The 25,172-nt window shown below is 42.7% G+C and overlaps 2 protein-coding genes across 2 annotated transcripts; both read right to left on the reverse strand.

Moving 5' to 3' along the window:
• Positions 1-1,980: 1,980 nt before the first annotated feature.
• Positions 1,981-15,991, reverse strand: LOC105698756. Its single transcript, XM_012423284.1, has 4 exons — positions 15,628-15,991; positions 5,180-5,268; positions 4,877-5,101; positions 1,981-2,973 (listed from the first exon to the last, which is right to left on the reverse strand). The coding sequence occupies exons 2-4, from the start codon at positions 5,261-5,263 to the stop codon at positions 2,374-2,376; spliced, it is 909 nt and encodes a 302-aa protein (XP_012278707.1). The 5' UTR covers positions 5,264-5,268; positions 15,628-15,991; the 3' UTR covers positions 1,981-2,373.
• Positions 15,992-21,611: 5,620 nt separating this feature from the next.
• LOC105696543 (hyaluronidase-like) lies at positions 21,612-25,172 on the reverse strand. The gene is made up of 4 exons (XM_012419104.1): positions 24,710-25,172; positions 23,230-23,656; positions 22,413-22,617; positions 21,612-22,010 (listed from the first exon to the last, which is right to left on the reverse strand). Exons 1-4 carry the CDS (start codon positions 24,948-24,950, stop codon positions 21,612-21,614), a joined length of 1,272 nt encoding a protein of 423 aa, XP_012274527.1. The 5' UTR covers positions 24,951-25,172.

Here is a 25,172-nt window from a genome sequence, read left to right on the forward strand (position 1 = left end):
ACGAAAAAACGCGATTTTTTGGAGCGATGTTGTGTTTTCGAGTAGGAGGTTTCATGTAGATCTGTTCTTCTTTCTCCGAGTTAGATGGAGAGTGCAATTGGGGGATTGAGTGTCATAAAAAAAGTGCAAAGCGAGATTTTCACTTTGTGGTAGGCTTTGGCTGGTCGTGGCTGCTCATCATCAGAGACTGCGATTTTCTGGAGCGATGTTGTGTTTTCGAGTGGGGGTTTTCGTATAGATCTGTTCGTCTTTCTTGGAGTTGGATACGGGGTGCAAATAAAGCAGCAAATGATCATCAAATAAAGTAACTCGTGTCCTCCTTCGGAGCGAAAGGAAGAATCTGTGGGACTTATCAACGTTAATCCTGACTAATTTGAAGGAGGTTCCACTTCACCTTAAGGTGTCTTCGAATCGCTGAAATGAAAAAGGATGAGCAGTTGGCTATTCGAGGCTAGAAAAATTTCTTTGAAGAATCATGGAATGCGAACCATGAAATGACCTTGGTCACTGATGATGAGGGATCCAAGTAACTGTCTCTCCGTCGAGTCCAATTGACCAGTTGATTAAGCAATGGCCAATTGTCCCAAACCGTCTTCTCAGACACGACGGAACGGAAATTGAATGGGCAGCCAAGTTGGACTGGTTAGGACATCTTTATTCAGTTCAGTCGTCCTTTTTAGTATTCCTGGAAGCTATGAAAAATTGCACAAACACGCAGAAAGAGAAATAATTAACACTAGAACAACCGGCAGATTTTTTTTGTATAGGACGAGCCATTTGAAACAAGTCATTTTGACCCTTCTTGGTAGTTCTGGTGGTAATGAAGGCGATACCTATGAGAAATTGCACAAACACGCAGAAATATTAATATTTAAGAAAAAAAGACGATACCTATGAGAAATTGCACAAACACGCCGCAATATTAATATTACAAAAAAAAAGGCGATACCTATGAGAAATTGCACAAACACGCAGAAATATTAATATTTTAAAAAACGGCGATACCCATAAAAAATTGCACAGACACGCAAAAAGAGGAATAGTTAACACTAGAACACCGGCAAAATTTATTTGTATAAGATGAGCCATTTGAAACAAGTCATTTTGACCCTTCTTGGTAGTTCTACTGTTAAAGAAGGCGATACCTATTAGAAATTGCACAAACATGCAGAAATATTAATATTTAAAAAAAAAGGCGATACCTATTAGAAATTGCACAAACACGCAGAAATATTAATATTTAAAAAAAAGGCGATACCTATGAGAAACTGCGCAAACACGCAAAAAGAGGAATAGTTAACACTAGAACAACCGGCAGAATTTATTTGTATAGGATGAGCCATTTGAAACAAGTCATTTTGACCCTTCTTGGTAATTCTAGTGTTAAAGAAGGCGATACCTATGAGAAATTGCACAAACACGCAGAAAGAGGAATATTTACAGAAGGATCAGCTGGCTTCGACTAAAATCTGATTTACGGCGAAACGAGATGGAATTTCACATACGAAAGGTAAACGGCAGGAATGGCATTTGCAGCAAGGACCATTCTAAATTTCCCTGATTTAACTCTCTACATTCTCCCCAGGAAAAATATCAGCAGTTCCGCCTTTCACTTACAGAATTTTCTGGTCAAATGTATTTCAGCCACGAGTCCACTTAACAAATCTACCCAAATAAAACATGAAACCAAACCCTCTGAAATAAAAAAAAAGAATTAAAAGCTCAATTTAAGACCATTTCATATGTCGAGCTTGGGATAATTCGGTGCGCCCAGTTTGTAGAAAAGTTTCGTCAATATTTTCACTTTTTGTCGTGCATACATCACACTTTCATATCACCTTAATTCCCCCAAAAAATCGGGATCATAAATTCCGACGATGATGGCGATAATCGCAAAAAAGTCCCATCACGACCTGGCCCCCACGTCTGTAAACATTCCCTTTTGCGCCTGAGCGGATTATAAATAATATCTTCACTGGATAAATAATTTCTTCATGAATACTATATTTCAATTGCCAACAAGAGATATAATGGAAAACTCGGTTATAGGGTCCGTATAAATTAGCAAGGTCCAGAGCCCGAGGCTCGGAGCCAGGGCGGACTCGTGTCTTTCCTTAAATAATAAACAATAATAATGAAATATATTAGAATTTTTTTCTCTTCCTCTCCGCAGCTACTTTCCGCTGTCCCTCAGGGTCGATTGGAGAACGCTGGAGAACGCTTGCATCCCGTATTCATTTCCGCTAATTTCAGGGACCATTGTGTGTCCGTCCTTGGCGTGGTTTTTGGCGTCCAGCGTCAAAGGATCACCCGAAAACCCTTTCCCATCTTCCCCATGGTCGATCAGGCACCTTCCGAAATACCCAAGCCCCTTCAGAAGTCCTTCTTCTTGCTCTTGTCCGGAAGGACGTTGTCGTTGTAGCTTATCTCCTGACCAGCGACGGCAGGATGCAAATTGTGTGGCTCCACGTCCAGCTTCTCCTTCACCCCGGAGTCCATCACCATGGAGTGATGGGGTCCACGGTGGAGTAAAGCGGAATTGTGGTGGGCCTGTTTGTGCACCAGGGGGTGTTCCTCCTCCTGGCTGTACTTTTGCAGCATCTCCCGCAGCTTGTCCAGGTCGATCTCCTCCTCGAACTTGGAGAACAGCTCCTTAGCTCCGGACTCGTCCAGCTTTTCGGACCCTTTCAGCTGCTTGAAGAGCTGAAGGAATCTCTCGTTAGCGTGGACCCTGTCGTGGGAGTTGTTCTTAGAGGAGTTGAGGTTGGGGTTCAGCAGCAGATCCGGCGTCTCGTGGACGACGTTCACGTTCTTGTCCAGGTTCTCGTTGGCTAGCGACTGCAGTAGGGTGTTGTAGTCCGGCTTTATTCTCGAGGTCTCCATGCAGGAACTGCACGAGCAGTTCGTTATTATCTGCACCTTCTTCTGCATCGTTACCGGGTTGTTCTCTTCGTCCTTGCAGTCCAGGGTCACCTGGGGATAAGAATCGAACCGAAGGCTAAGTTAGAAAATTTCCTGGCTGGAGTAGCTTCAGAACACACATCCTCACGGATATTGTTCTGGTATTTTGACATGCGTCAAGTTGTATTCTTTAGTTACTCATCCGTAATAATTCCGGATGTTTATCCGTAACACTTACAAATATTTACTTGTAATCTCTACATATAGTTGGATGTAATCTTTACGGAACCGAGTACCGGACACTTGACTGTAACGCTGACAGAAATAATCCGCTGTTCCTGTTCTAACTGATAAAGCGGTACATTTTACACGTTTTTCTGTAAGTTTTAGAGATATTCTTTTTTTCTACGTGTACTCGGTGCTTGTAACGAAAGGGGTAAATACTTTTAGATGAAGTGCCAACAAAAAGTTCTTCACTAAAAATTGTTATCGATTTACTTAGAGGTGTCCCCAATTTCCCCTAATGAGTACTTGGCGCGGGATGCAACTTCGCAAACGCGGTCTCACGAGAATTCATTTGAAGCAATCCAAGTTTCAGGTCTCACCGTGTGCCAAGTACTGTCAAGAGATTGACAGGAATCACCGATTTACTTAGAAGTGTCCCCAACCTCCCCTAACGAGTACTTGGCGTGGGACGCAATTTCGAAGACACGGTCTCACGGAAATTCACTTAAAGCAATCCAAGTCTCAGGTCTCACCGTGTACCAGATACTGTCAATCAGTTGACAGGAATCACCGATTTACTTAGAAGTGTCCCCAATCTCCCCTAATGAGTACTTGGCGCGGGACGCACTTTTGCAAACGCGGTCTCACGGGAATTCATTTGAAGCAATCCAAGTCTCACCGTGTTCCAGATACTGTCAATCAGTTGACAGGAATCATCGATTTACTTATGTTAGAAGTGTCCCCAACCTCCCCTAATGAGTACTTGGCGTGGGACGCAATTTCGAAGACACGGTCTCACGGAAATTCACTTGAAGCAATCCAAGTCTCAGGTCTCACCGTGTGCCAGATACTGTCAATCGGTTGACATGGAACACCAATTTACTTAGAAGTGTCCCCAATCTCCCCTAATGAGTACTTGGCGCGGAACGCAACTTTTCAAACGCGGTCTCACGAGAGTTCATTTGAAGCAATCCAAGTCTCAGGTCTCATCGTGTGCCAGATGCTGTCAAGAGGTTGACAGGAATCACCAATTACTCATGATAGAAGTGTCCCCAACCTCCCATAATGAGTACTTGGCGCGAGACGCAACTTTTCAAACGCGATCTCACGAGAATTCATTTAAAGCAATCCAAGTCTCAGGTCTCACCGTGTCAAGAGGTTGACAGGAATCACCAATTACTCATGATAGAAGTGTCCCCAACCTCCCATAATGAGTACTTGGCGCGAGACGCAACTTTTCAAACGCGATCTCACGAGAATTCATTTAAAGCAATCCAAGTCTCAGGTCTCACCGTGTTCCAGATATTGTCAATCAGTTGACAGGAATCACCAATTTACTTAGAACTGTCCCCAATCTCCCCTAATGAGTACTTGGCGTGAGACGCAATTTCGAAGACACGGTCTCACGGAAATTCATTTGAAGCAATCCAAGTCTCAGGTCTCACCGTGTGCCAGATGCTGTCAATCAGTTGACAGGAATCACCGATTTACTCATGATAGAAGTGTCCCCAACCTCCCATAATGAGTACTTGGCGCGAGACGCAACTTTTCAAACGCGGTCTCACGAGAATTCATTTGAAGCAATCCAAGTCTCAGGTCTCACCGTGTGCCAGATGCTGTCAAGAGGTTGACAGGAATCACCAATTACTCATGATAGAAGTGTCCCCAACCTCCCCTTGGCGCGAGACGCAACTTTTCAAACGCGGTCTCACGAGAATTCATTTGAAGCAATCCAAGTCTCAGGTCTCACCGTGTGCCAGATGCTGTCAAGAGGTTGACAGGAATCGCAGTAAGGCCGGATCAGGTCCCCGGGTGCGGAGGGCTCGCTATGGGGAACCATGTAGGAGAAGCACGCCCCGACGCAGACGTTGTTGTCCAGCTCTTGGGAGGAACACTGAGGCCAGGTGACGACCTGCTTGATGGGTGTGGTCTTGCACCAGCTGTGCTTGTCGGGGTAGAGGACGATGTTGTGCACCTGAAGCAGACGTTCATCGTAGCCCTTGCTCAAGGATAGGGCTTCTAAGGGAGGCCCGCTAAGGGGACATCAGCTGACCTTGTGTTCCCTATGGGCCGCTATCAGGAAGGAGTTGACCACGAGCGCCGTCAGCCACACCAGAAAACCGCCGATGGTCCCCATGTTCGCTAAAAAAAAGAATCCATAACTTAAAATCGGCATATCTCACGACACCTTTGAAAGATGATCTCAGCCTCACTCTTTGTCCCATTTCATCGACGCCTCCTGGCGTCTTAAGGGGATGTGAAAGTGGCATCCGAAAGCTCAATTGTTCATAAAACTTTTCATAGAACTGGGTGTCTCAAATCGTTTCATACTTTAAAACGTGAATATGGAGACCCTAAGGTAGGTCCTGAAACTCGGGGAATTTCATTTTTTATAANCTCGCGGAATTTCTTTTTTTATAAACTGTTTTTAAAATACCTGTAAACAAATTTGAAAAGAATTGAAATTTCATGAGTTTCAGGACCTTCCTTATAGTCTCCCTATTCACGTTGTAAAGTTTCAAACTATTCGGTAAACCGAGCTGGGAGAAAAATATTATAAACAAAACCTCTTCCACGTCACTTTCACATCACCTTAAGGGGATGTGAAAGCGCCATCCGAAAGCTCAATCGTTCATAAAACTTTTCATAGAACTGGGTGTCTCAAATCGTTTCATACTTTAAAACGTGAATATGGAGACCCTAAGATAGGTCCTGAAACTCCCGAAATTTCATTTTTTATAAACTATTTTTAAAATACCTCTAAACAAATTTTAGGCATTTAGAAAAATCTTCTTTATCGACGTTAATCAAGTTCCTCGCCGTGTTTCACTTCACCTTAAGAACGTATTTCCCCGAGTTGGGTAGGGAGGGCTAATTGGAGGATTGAATGTCATTTTCGCGACAGTGCATCGCGTTGGGTAGTCCGAAGTTGAACGACCTCCGGAAATTGCGCCATACGGCCGCGAGAGTGCGCTGGCGTTGCGCGCAGCCGCAGTGCGCATCATCGGGTGACAAGGGAAGTACGACAGGGAGGAAGAGGGGGAGGCCGATCCTTTTTTGGGGCCCAATCGAGGAATCCAATCTGCGCGTCCTGGATCCTCTTTCCCTCGGCCCCTCTCGCGAGCGGTGGATTCCCGACAGGAGGAATCTCGTCTCCCGATTCCTCGGCGGATACGCCGGGCAATTGGTCCTTGGTATTTCCAGGACGAAACCCGAGTTTTCGCCCCCCTCGGCCCTCTGCGTTTCAATTCCCCCCTCGCTCTCGCCCCGAGACTCTTTATTCTCGCGCGGGATCTCCGATCTTCCGTTTCTTATTTCGAGTTCCGAGAAGCCGACAGGACGACTCAGGGCTGTGCGACATCCGAGGCGAAAGGGACGCCAGCCTCGAATTTAGGAAATTTTTTACCACAAATTCTGGATCCTTCCAAAAATTACAGGAGATATGATTTTATAGCGATATTTCTTTGAAGATAATGGTAATATAATATCTATCGAATTGAAGTGACGATATTTGGCGTTAAGTATTCGATGACATTTTGGACCAAAATTCTGGATCGTTTCAAAAATTCCAGGAGATATGATTTTATGGCGATATTTATTTGAAGATAATGGACAAAAATATTTATCGAATTGAAGTGCCGAAATTAGACGATAAGTATTTGGTGAAATTTTGGACCGTGCCGCCAGACTTGAATTTATGAAATTTTTCACCACAAATTCTGGATCCTTCCAAAATTTACAGGAGATACGATTTTATAGCGATATTTCTTTGAAGGTAATGGTAATATAATATCTATCGAATTGATGTGACGAAATTTGGCGATAAGTATTTGGTGAAATTTTGGACCGTGCCGCCAGGCTCGAATTTATGAAATTTTGGACTAAAATTTTGGATCCTTCCAAAAATTACAGGAGATACGATTTTATAGCGATATTTCTTTGAAGATAATGGTAAAATAATATTTATCGAATTGAAGTGACGAAATCGGATCGATAGAGTGATAAAATTCTGGATCGTTCCAAAAATTCCAGGAGATATGATTTTACAGCGATATTTCTTTGAAGATAATGGACAAAAATATTTATCGAATTGAAGTGCCGAAATTTGACGTTAAGTATTCGGTGCCGTTCGCACGTTCTTTTAAATGCATTTGGTGCGAAACTCTACCGAGTTTCCTGATGCTCTAATAAATTAACAATTAAATTTTCACTCCGAGACTTCGTATTCCCATCGTTTTAGCATAACAGGGAAAAGACACTTTTTTGCCTTTATCCCGTTCAAATGCGAAGTCGCACTCTTTTAATAAAATGTCTCACTTTATAAATGACTTGACAATTCTTTAAAATCCTATACGTATAACAAAGAAATCAGAAACGTATGCTTCCATCAAAACGGTCAATAAGTATCGAGGCTTCGGACGTGTACTTTTATTTCGTTACTTTCCGGAATGAATAAAACAAAGTCTTTTGTTCATTATATTCCAGTTAAGCATGCATTATGCATCAGCTGTACCGTCCGCGCATGCGCGCATGGGGATTTCAACGGCCGCATAAGACATGCCACGGGCGTATCGCCAGCGTAAACGGAAAAATTCCTTCCTTTCTCAAATGCTATTAAAGTATTCCTCCATTAATTTTGATGCATGTTATTTGCCCTTTATTGAGTGCGCCTAAGATTCCCTCGGGGAAGAATCCCTTTGGAAACGCCCTATATATCTCGCACAGACAGGATGTGGCGCCCCTGGTACTCCTCCCACGTACGAGTGGAGATTTGAATGACTGCACAGGCCATGTCAGGGCCGTTCAGATTTATTCCCTCCTCCAAAATTAATGTCGATACCTTTCTACGCGTTTTTATAAAATATATATTTCATAAAAAACCCTCAAAAGGCGTCGAAAGAACCCGATACTCCTTCCACGTACGAGTGGAGATTTGAATGATTGCACAGGCCATGTCAGGGCCGTTCAGATTTATTCCCTTCCCCAAAATTAACGTCGATACCTTTCTGCGCGTTTTCATAAAACATAAATTTCATCAAAAACCCTCGAAAGGCGTCGAAAGAACCCGATACTCCTTCCACGTACGAGTGGAGATTTGAATGATTGCACAGGCCATGTCAGGGCCGTTCAGATTTATTCCCTTCCCAAAAATTAATGTCGATGCCTTCCTACGAGTTTTCGCGATTTCATAAAATATATATTTCATCGAAAACTCTTAAATGGCGTCGAAAAAAACCTGATACTCCTCACAGGTACGAGTGGAGATTTGAATGATTGCACAGGCCATGTCAGGACCTTTCAGATTTATTCCCTTCTCCAAAATTAATGTCAATACCTTTCCAGTGTTATGTAATTGTAACATTAGGTATTACATGACGAATTATACCTACCCAGTACATAATTTGACGACGTTACATGATATTAATGTATCTTGAATAACATTCGTTATATATCATGTTATTTGTTACGTTAACATTATATACCTGCAATGCTTCCAAGTTTATAACAATATCACCGAACGTCATAATTCGACGTTACATGATATTAATATATCTTTTAAATAACATTCGTTATATATCATGTTATTCCAGTGTTATGTAATTATAACATAGGGTGTTTGGTGGGTATATTACATGACGTATTATACCTACCCAACCACGTATACTACATGACTTATCATTACCATACCCTGATTTCTCCTACCCTCGGTTCGCGACGGTGGCGACACTGGTCGCGAGGCGGTACGGCCCTGAAACCGCAGCCAGAAGTCCAAAGCTCTTTGTTGCTGTGTGCGTGTGTGTGCGCCACCTTCTCTTCTCGCCTCCGGCCGGGGGCGAGCCGGACCTCCGGCCAGTCCGGGCCTCGATTTGCTCGTGTTCCCGGCCGGGAGAGGACTGCGCCCAGCCGCGAGATTAATTTGATTTTCAAGCAAATTTGACGCGGCCCGGAGCCGCGGGACACCACAAAAGGCGCCCGCTAATCCGAGAGGTGCCCGCTCCTCTTAGCGGCCGCCATCGCCGCCATCGCCGCCATCGGCGACGCCGACGCCGACGCCGGCTTCGGGCCCATGGCTCTGGGAAGAAAGAGATGGGGGGCATAGCTGCGCGGGTGGAGTTACGAAGAGGTGGCGGCCATCTTTCTTTCCTAGCGTTCCCTAGTAAGGTATCTCAACCTGTTAAGGGGATGTGAAACCCCCCTCAAATCAGTCGATTCGAATGGAACACTTTTTTTTTTTAAGGATATTACACACCTTAAGGTAAAGTGAAACCCCCCTCAAATCAGTCGATTGGAATACAACACTTTTTTTTTAAGGATATTACACACCTTAAGGTAAAGTGAAACCCCCCTCAAATCAGTCGATTCGAATGGAACACTTTTTTTTTAAACATATTACACACCTTAAGGTGAAGTGAAACACCCCTCAAATCAGTCGATTTTAATACAACACTTTTTTTTAAGGGTATTAGACCAAACTGTCCGAAACTTTGACACATCCTGATCATCTAAGAATTGTCCTGACACAGTCAAAATTTGGATTTTTTAACAAAATTTTTTAACTCAGCCCAGACCAGAATCAAAATGGCGTCGAGCTCTCATATTTCGATCGATATACAATTATCGAAGGCTCTGATATGAGAATCGAAAGGGTCGGGACAATTTTACGACAATTTAGAACACTCTGGTAGTCGATAAACTCGCATTTGAACGGGATAAAGGTAAAAAAAGTGTTGTATGCGCTTCTATGTTAAAACGATGGGAATAGGAGGTCTCGGAGTGAACATTTAATTGACCTGGAAGTTAGAGATGGCGCAGGGGGTCCCTCTGCAGTCAATTAGGGCCTCGGAAACCACGAATCCAGGGGATTTCTGGAGTTTTACTTAAATTTCTTTATAATTATTGTACGAAAACGACAGGTGGAGTATGCCATTTGGAACAATCCTCTGGATTCATGCTTTCTGAGGCCCTAACTGACTGCAGAGGGACCCCCTGCGCCATCTGTGATTTCCAGGTCAATTAAATTTTCCCTCCGAGACCTCATATTCCCATCATTTTGGCATAGAAGCGCATACAACACTTTTTTTGCCTTTATCCCGTTCAAATGCGAGTTTATCGATTACCAGAGTGTTCTAAATTGTCATAAAATTGTCCCGACCCTTTCGTTTCTCATATCAGAGCCTTCGATAATTGTATATCAATCGAAATATGAGAGCTCGGCGCCATTTTGATTCTGGTCTCGGCTGAGTTAAAAGATTTTTTTGAAAAATCCAAATTTTCAATGTGTCAGGACAATTCTTAGATGATCAGGATGTGTCAAAGTTTCGGACAGTTTGGTCTAATACCCTTAAAAAAAAGTGTTGTATTAAAATCAACTTATTTGAAGGGTGTTTCACTTCACCCTAAACATGGCGGCCTGGTGCGGCCCTGAGGTCGGTGTCGCGATCTCTTTCAAGCCTACGAACGGCCGGGAGAGTACGAGCAAGTACGAGGCTGAAAAGCGGCCGTAAGGCCGCCTAGCGACGTGGAAGTGTGCGCGCGCCTGTATCAACTCCGGCAGGGCGCGCGGCCCGATCACCTTCGCGCAGTCCCGCGCCGACCGCCGAGGAGGTAAGTATGGGTGGGGAGCGCGCGAGTGGCTGACCGGCGCTCATAGGAGTACGAAGCCGCGCGAGAGAGAGGGACGCATCTGGGTCAAACGGGAGAGACGGAGACGGAGGATTTTGCCCTGGCATGCCACTCGTGTGCAGGCACACCGGTAATATATACACGTATACACGCGTGCATGTGCACGTCGAAAGTATATACACGTATACACGCGTGCATGTGCACGTTGAAAGTATATACGCGTGTACGTATATGTACGCGTTCATACGTAACATAGATATACGCGTACACAAACGTACACGCACACACGAGGGCGAGTATCGGCACGCTGGTGTAAGCACGGCTGCCGAGTCCGCCATATTGGAAATCGGTGAACTCGCAACTCGAGCGATCCTTCGAGGGCGATTTATGGTTTCCAGGGCGGACGTAACTCCGCAAGTATAGATATTAATTTTTCCCTGGATTTCGTATATCCAAGGGGGGGATTTCTGAGGCCCCTGGGAATTCCCCAGCGAGTCGAAGTCGTGATAAACGTGCATATCGGGACCGTGCACCGTCGGCAAACGAACGGCCGTGTCAGTCCCGCGCCGATGGAAAGTTCCGCGAATGATCGAATCTTTCAAGCGGAAGGATGGGAATATGTCCCGCGTTAACGGGGACAGCCCGAGGATTACGCATACGCCTCCCCTCTCTATCCTGTACACGTGTTAAGAATGTCGCTAGGAAGGAAGATATACGTGCAAGACCTGCGATAAGTGCCGACCCACGTGCCGCGAAGAAGATTCCCCGAACAAAGGAGTAAGACATTCATCGTGTTACAAATAACTACAATACGATTACCGCATACCGCGGAACAATAAAAAAAAAAGAAAAGAAATCCAATGAATTCTGCATCATCCTTTTTCTCGTAGATGGCGCAGCATCTTCCCTCAGTAGAACCATCCCCCACATGAAGGCAAATGGCTAGGTAAGTCCTATCTCCCGAAAAACTAATAATCACCAGACCGTCCCTATAATAAGATCCAATCGGGCAAGATAAATCCCGGTCTTTGGGACCGAAACCGGGGGCCCATTGACGAGGGAAAACGGTCCCAAAGCCCCCACCCCAAGCCGGACGGTTTCCCAAGGTGCGAGATAGCCGGCTACCGCTATAAGGGCCCGGCGATCCCCGCACCGGAGGGGAGGGCCGCCTAAAAAGAGGAGAAAAGGCGGTATAAGAGGGAGGAAAAAAGAGGAGCCCGCTAACAGCACCGGAGGATGCCCCGAAAACACGCTGGACGTGTGGCGCCATCTCCGCTCGTCTTTTTTCATAGCCGGGGCCCGGTCGTCCTGCTTTTGTTTCTTCACCCATACTAATTCCCCGGCCCCAAGGGACGCCGCGGGCGGGGTGGTAATGGTCGGTGTCGCCGCTGGGGAGGGGAACGGGCCCCGCCGCGGGTGGAGGGGGGCGGAGGGGCCCTACCCCCACCACGGACCCATCTGCGGAACGGAGGGGGGCGCCCTGGGCCCCGGGACCCCGCGTGGACCACATGCCTGCAAACCAACACCCCGACGACGCAGTTTATAGGAGGGCACCCAAGAACAGCTCGTTAAAATGTAATGACATTGTTGTTTTTAATGCTCGCCTCCTTAAAACGGTCCCTTCGTCTTCCTCGACCCTTCCGTCGGCGCTACCATTTCTTACCGAAGGGCCTGCTCGCGTTTTCGCCAAATTTACCGACACCCCCCCCCCTCCCCTTCCGCGGCCCTGGGCTACCCTTAAGGGGATGCGAAAGTGACATCTGAAAGCTTAATTGTTCGTCATACTTTTCTACGAAGGGGGTGGTGTCGAATTGTTTCAAACTCTGTAACGTGAATATTGAGGATACAGGGGAGGTCCTGACACTCAGGAAGTTTCATTTTTTATAAGGAATTTTAAAAACATCTATGAACAAATGTTGACAAAATTGAAATTTTATGGGTTTTGGGACCTTCCTTATATTCTACATGTTTGTATTGTAAAGTTTGGACCGATTCAGTACACTGAGTTTGGAGGAAAGGTTCATAAAGAAGACCTCTTTGACGCCGCTTTCGTATCCCCTTAATGATTGCAGCAATATATTTCGATTTCGGGAACTTTAACACTAGAACTACCAAGACCAGTCAAAATGATTGGTTTCAAATGGCCCATCCTATAAAAAAAAAATCCGCCGGTAGTTCTAGTGTCAAGGGCCTTCGGTACCAGGACCTTCATTATAGCCTCCATATTCACATTGTCAAGTTTGAAACAATTTGGTACATCCCTTTTCGAGAAAAGTTTCATAAACAAGACCCCTTTGACGCCACTTTCGTATCCCCTTAATGTTTTGTAGAAACATATTTCGATTTCGGGAACTTTAAGGGCCTTCATTGTAGCCTCCATATTCACATTGTTAAGTTTGAAACGATTCGGTACATCCCTTTTGGAGAAAAGTTTCATAAACAAGACCCCTTTGACGCCATTTTCGTATCCTCTTAATGGTTGGAGCAATATATTTATACAAAAAAAAAAATCCGCCGGTAGTTCTAATGTTAAGGGCCTTCGGTACCAGGACCTTCATTATAGCCTCCATATTCACATGGTCAAGTTTGAAACGATTCGGTACATCACTTTTGGAGAAAAGTTTCATAAACAAGACCCCTTTGATGCCATTTTCGTATCCCCTTAATGGTTGCAGCAATATATTTCGATTTCGGGAACTTTAAGGACCTTTATTGTAGCCTCCATATTCACATTGTCAAGTTTGAAACGATTTGGTACATCCCTTTTGGAGAAAAGTTTCATAAACAAGACCCCTTTGACGCCATTTTCGTATCCCCTTAACGGTTGGAGCAATATATTTCGATTTCGGGAACTTTAAGGGCCTTCGGAGGAATTATGGCCGATGAGGGATTGTTATGCATACCGTCGTTTTTACTACCTTGTATGTAGGCTGTAAATGCTTCGCAATGATGGATTTACGAGCAGATCGACGGAATATTAGTGGAGGCCATGATGAAAAGTGACGCGTCTCATCTCTGACAGATTTTACCACACAAAACAGTTCCATGGATGATTGTCTTACTGTCTTGTCGGCGTTTGAGAATGCAAATTAACTATAAAAAGCCTTCCCCTTTTATAGAAATTCCCTATAGATGACGCCTGACTTTATTACTATGTATTTATGAAGAAAAGAATGGAGCACTAAGTGAGATTTTACACCAGGGGTCTCTAGCGGCCATTTTACGTACCACACATCTCGTATTTGTTAATTTGTTCCATATATTTGTATATAAAAGTAATATTGTTATATTTTTTAAACGTTCGCACACCGTTAGTGTGAACGATCGCAGGACTAACGCTTCTCCCGGATTATCCGGACTTATTGGTTTACAAGAAACTAGATCCATGGGTTTCTCAGTGGTGGCCGAGGAGATTGTTCCTTACACGGTGTCTTTTGTTGCTTTTAAAAGATGGCGACCGAGCGGGATCATATTACTGGACACCGTGACTCGCGTCCAGGATGATAAAGCTATATTTGGCCCGGCAATTAGGTTATTGGGATCCTCGAGAGGACGGAGGGCCCCCGAAGAACAGCGACACCCTCGAGAGTCAACACCTTTCCCATTAGTCAGCCTCTAGAATTATGGTCTTTTGAAAATCGATCCTCCGGGCACCGCCACTTCACCGATTCCTGGCCCAGTGCACTCGAATAGGTATTTAGAAGATCCTAGACCCAACTTCGTGTGTGTACAGACCAGACAACGATGAAATGGAACCACTGGGTACCAAACCAAACCTCCACACAACATTATTAATCGCAGTAGTCAGTCTTTAGAATTATGGTCTTTTGATAATCGATCCTCCGGGCACCGCCACTTCACCGATTCCTGGCCCACTGCACTCGAATAGGTATTTAGAAGATCCTAGACCCAACTTCGTGTGTGTAGAGACCAGACAACGACGAAATGGAACCACTGGGGACCAAACCAAACCTCCACACAACATTATTAATCGCAGTAGTCAGTCTCTAGAATTATGATCTTTTGATAATCAATCCTTCGGATTCCGCCACTTCATCGATTCTTGGTCTAATGCACTCAAATGGGTGTTACGAAGATCCTAGACCCAGCTTCATTCATCTAAATACCAGACAACGATGAAATGGAACCACTGGGGACCAAATCGAACCCCCACACAACGTTGAATCCACACTCCTTGAATCCTTCGTGAAAATTCGCTTTGTAATCGTGCCAAACAACAACGTATCCCCTGCGACGACGCAAAGTTACCATCACTAAACGCTCTAAAACCCACATCGTCAAAACCGATCAGCTAGATCCCATCAAACACCAACACGTTAATGCTAATCCTTTGACGCAAGACCACAAAAATCCAACATCCACGACGCAAAACATCCTCCAGGTCCAACATTTGAGGCTTCACCAGCAATCTCCGCGTCGAAATTGGATCAGTCCCAGCTGGTACTCGCCGAAAGTAATTCCCCAGGTCCAACAGCCTCAAAACATGATTCGCAAGCCTAAACTCTTTGAATCCTTCGTGAAAATTCGCTTTATAAGCATGTCAAACAAGAACGTATCCCCTGTGACGACACAAAGTTACCATCACTAAGCGCTCTAAAATCCACATCGTCGGAACCGATCATCGGACCCATCAGCAATTTTCTCCTCTCGGTCGGGTCAATCCCAGCTGGTCCAGAGCAATCCACTCACTGAAATTAATTCCCCAAAACATCGACCGCAAACCTAAACTCTTTGAATCCTTCGTGAAAATTCGATTTCTAATCATGTCAAACAAGAACGTATCCCCTGCGACGACGCAAAGGTACCATCACTAAGCGCTGTAAAATCCACATCGTCGAAACCGATCATCGGACTCACCAGCAATCTTCTCCTCTCGGTCGGGTCAGAGCAATCCACTCGCCTTGACAAATTCCCTAGTTCCACCAGCCCCGAATCACCAGCCGCAGACCTAGACCCGAAGATACCGAGACCAACCGGAATCGGTCTGCGATTTCATGTCAGACACCAAAATGGCGTGCCGAGGGCGGAAGGGACACCTTGCTGGGAGTTAACCAGGGTCGGAAGGCTTGGAACTTTGCTGCTGATCGGCGTAGCTGGGTCCCGAACGGGGGCGGGTCCGAAGGAGCTGATCCCTGGCGAAGACCTAGCTGGATACGAATGCGCACCGAGTCAGGGTCGCGGACCAGGTTGAGTCGAGCCGATTTCGAGCTGACCGAGCCGAGCCGAGCTGAGCACGAAACTGTGCTGCCGATCTCTCGTGTTCCGTTCTCTCGTCCACCTCCACCATGACCACCTCCTCCTCGGTGCGCTCGGTTCCAAGCCGTTCCCGTTCCCGTTCCGTTCTCCCGGAGCCGATCCTCTTCTGGAGAGGAGAGCTAGAAGGAGACGCCAGGTCGGGGGGAGTAGGGGCAGCGCCAAGAGAGACGGAGAGAGCTTTGACTACCTTCCCACTAGCGCGCTGCTGTGGCCACTGGAAAAAGCAACATCGCCTCGGGCCTTACACCTCGAACCAGTAAAACTTGTCGTGTCCTAGTGCTAAAGTACGCTCCGAGGGAGCTGCCATCCGCTGCGAGGAAAATCCGAGGCGGCGCGACGCAACTGCGGATTTTCGGGTAAGGTTAGGTTAGGTTAGGTTAGCTTGGCGCTACTGGTGGGGGGTTTTTATTGCTGATCATTTACATATCCTCAATGAAATGGGGTTTCTATCACTCTATCCGATATGGAATTACCTACCGAGCTCGGGTTAACCTCGAAATACTCTACTCTTCTACCCTGTTGATGCTTCCAATAGTTTAGAGTGTAGATGTGGAGTAAAACTGGAAATGGCGGCACTAGGAATGAAAAGGGGATAAATGTGCATGTTGAATTTCGAAGAACCCAGATCCTTTACTCTTCTGCGCTTTTTGTGTTTCCAACAGTTTAGAATGTAGATGTGGACTAAAATTGGAAATGGCGGCACTAGAAATACTAAACGGGTTAAATGTGGATGTTGAATTTCGAAGGACCCAGATCCGCTACTCTTCTGCGCTTTTTGTGTTTCCAACAGTTTAGAATGTAGATGTGGACTAAAATTGGAAATTGCGGCACTTGAAATGAAAATTGGACTATGGATATTGAATTTTGGATAATCCAAGTTTGAAATGAGCAGTAGAACAAATGCATTCGATTTTTCGAACATTTTCGAATACAAATACATGTATAGTGAAAACCGCAGGGACGGCGCTTGAAATGAAAATTGGACAATGGATATTGAATTTTGAATAATCCAAATTTAAAATGAGCAGTAGGGGAAATTCATTCGATATTTTGAATATTTTCGAATACAAATACATGTTTAGTTAAAACCGCAGCGACGGCACTTGAAATGAAAATTGGACAATGGATATTGAATTTTGGATAATCCAAATTTAAAATGAGCAGTAGGACAAAAACATTCGATTTTTCGAACATTTTCGAATACAGATACATGTTTAGTTAAAACCGCAGACGACGGCACTCGAAATGAAAAGGGGATAAATTTAAATATTGAATTTCGAATAACTCAAGTTCAAAAAGAGCGGTAGGGCAAATTCATTCGATATTTCGAACATTTTCGAATACAAATACATGTTCAGTTAAAACCGCAGACAACGGCACTTGAAATGAAAATTGGACAATGGATATTGAATTTTGAATAACTCAAGTTCAAAAATAGCGGTAGGACAAATGCATTCGATATTTCGGACATTTTCAAATATAAATACATGTTCAGTTAAAACCGCAGACGACGGCACTTGAAATGAAAATTTGACACTGGATATTGAATTTCGAATAACTCAAATTCAAAAAAGCGGTAGGACAAATGCATTCGATATTTCGAACATTTTCGAATACAGAATCCAAGTTTGAAATGAGCAGTAGGGCAAATTCATTCGATATTTTGAACATTTTCGAATACAAATGTGTGATTAAATTAGAAAAGGTGGCGCTGAAAATGAAAACGGGACAAATGGAAGCTGTAGTTTTAAAAGACACGCAATGTGCGAAATTCCACCAAGTTTCCAGATCTTAATGGGAAACAAACTGAAAAGTTGGGATACCAAATTGTGGGATGTTAAATGAGTTAGGTGTATGATGATGTGATAGCCACCAGTTGTGAGGCTATCGCATCATCATACTACAAGGTTTGGAGATTAGATGGGTTAGTCGTGGAATTTAGTGGAAGGTTTACCGATGATCATTAACATATTCTCAATGAAACAGGATCTCTCCGATGCTAATTAAGGTTCTACTCAAAGTTTCATGTTAGATTTCAATTGGTCGCTTAGTGGTATTTTTTAGAATCTACTTGCAACATTTGTACTGATCTCTTTTCTCAGCATACCATTCCTTTTCAAAATTTTGAATACTTTCGTATGAATTCTCACGTAGAAATGTTGTTCCTCGAAATGTAGCATACATTTATTAACAATTTGTATCGATCTCTTTTCTCAGCTTATTATTCATTTTCATAATTTTGAATACTTTCCTATGAATTCTCACGTAGAAATGTTGTCTTCGAAATGTAGTATGTCATACACAATTGTAAGTATTTTGAAAAAAGCGCTTTGTAGTACATTTATTAACAATTTGAACCGATTTCTTTTCTCAGCTTATCATTTATTTTCAAAATTTTGAATACTTTCGTATGAATTCTCACGTAGAAATGTTGTTCTATAAAATGGAGTATGTCATACACAATTGTAAGTATTTTGAGAAAAGCGCTTTGTAGTACATTTATTAACAATTTGTATTGATCTCTTTTCTCAGCTTACCAATTCTTTTCAAAATTTTGAATATCCTCGTATAAATTCTCACGTAGAAACGTTGTTCTTCGAAATGTAGTATGTCATACACAATTGTAAGTATTTTGAAAAAAGCGCTTTGTAGTACATTTATTAACAATTTGAACCGATTTCTTTTCTCAGCTTATCATTTATTTTCAAAATTTTGAATACTTTCGTATGAATTCTCACGTAGAAATGTTGTCTTCGAAATGTACTATGTCATACACAATTGTAAGTATTTTGAAAAAAGCGCTTTGTAGTACATTTATTAACAATTTGAATCGATTTCTTTTCTCAGCTTATTATTCATTGCCCAAATTTTGAATACTTTCGTACAAACTCTCACGTAAAAACATCGTTTTTGTATTTTCATTCGGAAGTGTTTGAAATAACATTGTTAACAATGTATGCTCCATTGTCATAACGGTTGTCGCAGGTGCAGTAATAACGACCCTTCAATTTTTATTCAAAATTTTGAATACTTTCGTACAAACTCTCACGTAAAAACATCGTTTTTGTATTTTCATTCGGAAGTGTTTGAAATAACATTGTTATCAATATATGCTCCATTGTTGTAGCGGTTATCGCAGTTGCAGTAATAACGACCCTTCAATTTTTATTCCAAATTTTGAATACTTTCGTACAAATTCTCACGTAAAAACATCGTTTTTCGAAATGTAATACACATTTGTTCGGTTTTCATTTCGAGTTTTGTGGTTTTAATATGCATTTGCATTCGGAAGTGTTTGAAATAACATTGTTAACAATGTATGCTCCATTGTCATAACGGTTATCGCAGGTGCAGTAATAACGACCCTTCAATTTTTATTCAAAATTTTGAATACTTTCGTACAAACTTTCACGTAAAAACATCGTTTTTGTATTTTCATTCGGATGTGTTTGAAATAACATTGTTAACAATGTATGCTCCATTGTCATAACGGTTATCGCAGTTTCAGTAATAACGACCCTTCATTTTTCTCCGTGTGGAAAGCTGGATGACTCTGACCGGAATTGATGATCATCACGTATAGAAAACACACACATATATTTCATAAATACACGTACACCAAAATACATATACGCCCCAGTGATTTATACTGATACCGTGAACGGCATCACAGATACTATATACTGGCAGACATAAATGCCTTCCCGACATGAATTCACGTATAGGTACATACTAAGGGGCATAAATACCTTCTCTTTATATACTGCTGGCGATATATTCACAGAGGAGGCATTCATGTCCGCCGCATTGAACGAAAAAATTATTTTCCGCAAAAATAGATACGCTTATGTCGAATAGATACTACTATCAAGTGCAAAATATAATCAAATTAAATTAAGTGGAATTACAAACGATACTCAATTTTCTTAAGGTGATATGAAAAGGTCATCCTATATGTATATNTTTTAAATCAAATTTCACGAACATCGAGTTCTTCCTTAGAAACTAGCCCTTAAAATCGGTCCGTTTAGTATTCTCATAGAGAAAAAATTACGGTTAACTCTTTGGCTACTAAGAGCGCCTAAAGGCGCCCGACATTTGGTCCAATATTGCCTGCACGGTCGGACGAATTTCGCCCATATGCCGAAATGGGTTAGCTATTATAGCGATATATTAAGTCGTCCAGAAAGCTCAACGAATCTCTCCAAGTTCTTCTATTTTCGCGGATATAGATAACTAGCCCTTAAAATCGTCCCGTTTTGTATTCTCGTAGAGAGAAAATTACAATTAACCCTTTGGCTCGTAAGAGCGCCTAAAGACGCCCGACGTTTGGTCCAATATTGCCTGCACGGTCAGAGGAATTTCGCCCTTATGTCGAAATGGGTTAGCTATTATAGCGATATATTAAGTCGTCCAGAAAGCTCAACGAATCTCTCCAAGTTCTTCTATTTCCACGGATATAGAAAACTAACCCTTAAAATCGGCCCGTTTTGTATTCTCATAGAGAAAAGATTACAATTAACTTTTTGGCTATTAAGGGCGCCTAAAGGCGGCCGACGTTTGGTCCAATATTGCCTGCGCGGTCAGAGGAATTTCGCCCATATGTCGAAATGGCTCCGTGTTCAAAGGGTTAAGTTATGAAGTGGGCCAAAATGTATGTGAATTTCCATGGATTTTGTATCAGGGGGCGATGGGAAGACATCATGTCCGCCACTGTACCTCCAGCCGTTGCTCTTGAACTTAGACTTGCGCCAAACACTTTTTTTCCACTTCTGAAGCGATCTTTACTCTAAAGGAATCTTACTCCACCACCACGACCGTGTTCCGCTCTGATGGTTCCAACATCCTTTCCCGGAATCACCTATTCTCTTAGTTCCTTGCTTCACTCTCGTTTGATCCTTTTCCCTGAAACCGAGGATCAGCTTTTTCTGCTCCTACTCTTTCTTCTAGACTTTCCGACTTCTAAAAGAAGAATCTGCCCTGAGAGTCCTTTAGTCTCCTAGTGGCAGAATCCAGAACTATTCGACCGGCACCTTGGAACCTTGTAACAAATTCTACTATTTGAAATTAATATGACAAATCTCTCTTTCTTGCTTCACATTCGTCTGATCCTTTTTCCTGAAATCAAGGATGAGCTTCTTTTGCTTTTTCTCTTTCTTCTGGACTTTCCGACTTCTAAAAGAAGAATCTGCCCTGAGAATCCTTTAGTCCCCTAGTGGCAGAATCCCGAACTATTCGACCGGCACCTTGGAACCTTGTAACAAATTCCACCATCCGATATCAATATGACAAATCTCGTCGCAAATACAATCATCTGGTTGCACCGGATCAACAATTATTTCCTGTTTTAAAAATGACCTCATAAAACATTACGAAGTCTCTTCTGGGGGAATTATGTCCCTATCTGAACTGGTAATTTCCCCACCAGGTCCTTTAACCCTTTGCACTCCGCGCTATCCCATCTAGACTTAAAATGTCTCCTCAGAGGAAACAACGGAATGCAAAGGGTTAAAAATCCCCGTCGTGAAATTTCCAACAAAAACAGAAGACCTTGACGGATTCTCCGTGCTCTCAGTTCTCAAATTTCAACTCGATCTTGTACTCGACTCTATTTCTTCCCTGCTAACATCTTCGTCCTTAAAAAGTCTTCCAGCAACCCGGCCATGTTGCGAGATAGTTCCAGCAACGTCGTTTCCTAAAATCGTTTCATCCCGCTCGTTGCTGCTGAGGTCGTTCTCATCAGATTCGTTTCCTTGAAGATAGACTTCCTCTTCTGAACTGATCTCTGCATTTCCGAGATTTTTAAACAAATTTCTGCTCTTGGTGTCCTTCAGCCTCTTAGCAATCGGACCCAGAACATTGTTGAGGTAGTCCCTGAAATCCTGGCACTTTGTTCTATTGTTCAGATCATTCGAACTGCCCCAAATGATGACTCCATTGGCCCCGAGGTTCTCGATTTCCCTTAGACCATTGTCGATGTTCTCCTAAATTTAACAAAAAATAAATGTTCGCAGAGTTTACCGATTTTCTTCATTGATAAGAGGTTATCAGCATGATTTTAAGGGGAAGTGAAACACCCTGTGATCAGTCGACTCGAATAAGGCACTTTTTTTCCAAGGGTATTGTACCGAAATGTCTGAGACTTTGACAAATGACTCGTGAGAACCTATGAATTGTTCTGACAATTTCAACATTTTCATTTTTTACCCCTTGAACACGGAGCCATTTCGACATATGGGCGAAATTCGTCTGACCGTGCAGGCGATATTGGACCACATTAAGAATTTCAACTTAGCAACGTAGGTATTTAGAAAAATCCTTTTTATCGACGTCGATCAAGTTCCTCGACGTGTTTCACTTCACCTTAACATTTAAAAATGACTCACCATGTCCAGGAAGACGTCCCTCTTGTCTTGGTACTTGTACCAAAAGTAGGGAATAACTATGGGTTTCGATTTGGATCTTCTCGAAACTCTCAGAGCTTCCTTTACTCTTCCGCTGATCAAGCCCACCTTCTCCGATGTCTTCAGGGTTGACCGTAAATATAACGAGGAATATAAAGCTTGCTGATGATCGAACAGCCAAGACATTCTGAAAAGAGAGGCGATATTCTGAAGAATGAAAATTATAGAATTTCTAATCATTTCTAACGACATTCAAATATATATTATATCCTAGGAATTATCTTGACTCCTTATAAATGTTGACTTTTGACAAAAAATGATTTAACTTAGCTGGATTAAATTTCTCAGCACCTTTAATATCATCTTATTTCTATTCGAAAAATTATTTTAAGGTGAAGTGAAACCCCCCTCAAATGAGTCGCTTCGAATAAGACCCTTCTTTTTTAAGAGCATTGAATAAAACCGTCTGAAACTTTGTCACATGACTCGTGATCACTTAGGAATTATCCTGACTCTTTAAAAATGTTGATTTTTAACAAAAAGTTAAACTTAGCTGGATTAAATTTCTCAGCGCCTTGCATATCACCTTAAGGTGAAGTGCAACTCCCCTCAAATCAGTCACTTCTTTTTTAAGAGCATTATATCGAACCGTCTGAAACTTTGACACATGACCTATGAGCACTTAGGAATTATCTTGACTCTTTAAAAATGTTGACTTTTGACAAAAAATGATTTAACTTAGCTGGATTAAATTTCTCACCGCCTTTCATATCACCTTAATGTACAGATTATCCCTTACTTGTCGTTCTCCTTCAAAGCCTGAGGATCGCATCTTGTTCCTGGCTCGTATGGGGTAAGATTGAAGCAGTATGGGTAAGCATAATACCCCCACGTGGCCTTTGGTCGGAAGTTTTTCGCCACCCTGAGAGTCTCCTCCATGAACAGCCTCCCAGCTTTTTCGAAACGCCTCGCAGCTTCCTTCTCGAGGGATTTTTTATCCCAAAGGGGGTGTCGATTCCGCTCTATATCGATCGACAGATCGCGATATGGGGCCAAAGACGCCCAATTCTGTCGGAATATCGGCCTCCAACTTTCGAAGTCGATCACTCCTAATCCTTGAAAATCCTCGTCTGGGATTTGCTCCGAGAGGTGCTTCATGAAAAGCTGCAAGTGCCACGTCAAGTTTCCTTCTTGCGGCACCCCTCCGTTCCTCCGCATCAGTTTCCCTAAATTTGTCCAAAGTTACTGCTTCGACCGGACCTTTTTTTTTGTTTTTTATTACCGCAGAACGGTCTTTTAACTCTTGGCGAACTACCGCCGCATATATGCGTCCGACGTTTGGTCCAATATTGCCTGCACGTCTTCAGGAATTTCGCCCATATGTCAAAAGAGCTCCGTCCTCACAAGGGTTAGGGTGAAATGAAACCCCCTCTAATCAGTTGCTTCGAATAAAACACTTTTTTGTAACGATCGAACCGTCCGAAACTTTTACACATGACTCGCGAGCACCAAACAATTATCCTGACACTTTAAAAATTTAGATTGTTTAAACAAATTATTTTAAGGTGAAGTGAAACCCCCTCTAATTAGTTGCTTCGAATAAAACACATTTTTGTAACGATAGAATCGTCCGAAACTTTGACACATGACTCGCGAGCACCAAACAATTATCCTGACATTTAAAAAATTTGAATTTTTTAAACAAATTATTTTAAGGTGAAGTGAAGCCCCCTTCAAATCAGTCACTTTGAATAAGACTTTTTTTAAAGGCATTAGATAGAACCGTCCGAAACATTGACACATGACTCCCGAGCACCAAACAAGTATCTTGACGCTTAAAAAATTTGAATTGTTTAAACAAATTATTTTAAGGTGAAGTAAAAACTCCTTCAAATGAGTCGCTTCGATTAAGACACTTTTTTTTTTACGGATATTAGATTGAACCATCCATAACTTTGACACATGACTAGCAAGCACCAAACAATTATCCTGACACTTTAAAAATTTGTATTGTTTAAACAAATTATTTTAAGGTGAAGTGAAACCCCCCTAATCAGTTGCTTCGAATAAGACACTTTTTTTTAAGTGTATTAGATAGAACTGTCCGAAACTTTGACACATATCTCACGAGCACCTTAAAAAAAAGTGTCTTATTTGAGTAGACTGATTTAAAGGGGGTTTCACTTGACCTTAAAATAATTTAATTAAAAAATCCGAATTTTATGAATAACTTCTCGTGCATGACCCAAAACTCATCCTGGCTCACCCTTTCAATTTACCATTGGCTTCTTTTATCAGTGCCGGAAAAATCCCAGGATCGTACAGAATAGCTATCCGATCTCCTCGGAATCGATCTTCGGCGTTTTGGAGGATCCCAAAAGCCTGGGAAACCTCCTCGAAGAACATCCCATATTGATGGCACATAAAAGTTGGGACGTTCCAGTAAACCTGGAAGTTCTCCGAGGACTCTACGTGCGGAACGGCTTGAGAAAAACTGAGGAAAAGTATACCTATTATCATTTATTTCATAATGTATCATTATCAGCATGGCTATATATAAAGCTTGAGAAAAACTGAGGAAAAGTGTACCTATTATCATTTATTTTATAATGTATCATTATTACTAAGAGCGCCTAAAGGCGTCCGACGTTAGGTCCAATATTGCCTGCACGGTCAGAGGAATTTCGCCCGTATGACGAAATGGCTTCTTTTTCAAAGAGTGGAAAATGATCTATTATCCAA

The sequence above is a fragment of the Orussus abietinus genome, unplaced genomic scaffold, assembly GCF_000612105.2.
Source record: "Orussus abietinus isolate OABI.00-Male unplaced genomic scaffold, Oabi_2.0 scaffold173, whole genome shotgun sequence".
Taxonomy (NCBI): domain Eukaryota; kingdom Metazoa; phylum Arthropoda; class Insecta; order Hymenoptera; family Orussidae; genus Orussus; species Orussus abietinus.

What these genes read in the sequence shown, in the direction of transcription:
- LOC105698756 (XM_012423284.1), bottom strand. Translation starts at nt 5,263, where the DNA reads ATGGGGACCATCGGCGGTTTTCTGGTGTGGCTGACGGCGCTCGTGGTC. An exon ending in CGGCCCATAGGGAACACAAG is followed by an intron (nt 5,102 to 5,179) that starts GTCAGCTGATGT and finishes CGTCTGCTTCAG; the next exon opens with GTGCACAACATCGTCCTCTA. An exon ending in TTGACAGCATCTGGCACACG is followed by an intron (nt 2,974 to 4,876) that starts GTGAGACCTGAG and finishes TCTTATCCCCAG; the next exon opens with GTGACCCTGGACTGCAAGGA.
- LOC105696543 (XM_012419104.1), bottom strand. Translation starts at nt 24,950, where the DNA reads ATGATAATAGGTATACTTTTCCTCAGTTTTTCTCAAGCCGTTCCGCAC. An exon ending in ACTGATAAAAGAAGCCAATG is followed by an intron (nt 23,657 to 24,709) that starts GTAAATTGAAAG and finishes GGACAAATTTAG; the next exon opens with GGAAACTGATGCGGAGGAAC. An exon ending in GCTTTGAAGGAGAACGACAA is followed by an intron (nt 22,618 to 23,229) that starts GTAAGGGATAAT and finishes CTCTCTTTTCAG; the next exon opens with AATGTCTTGGCTGTTCGATC.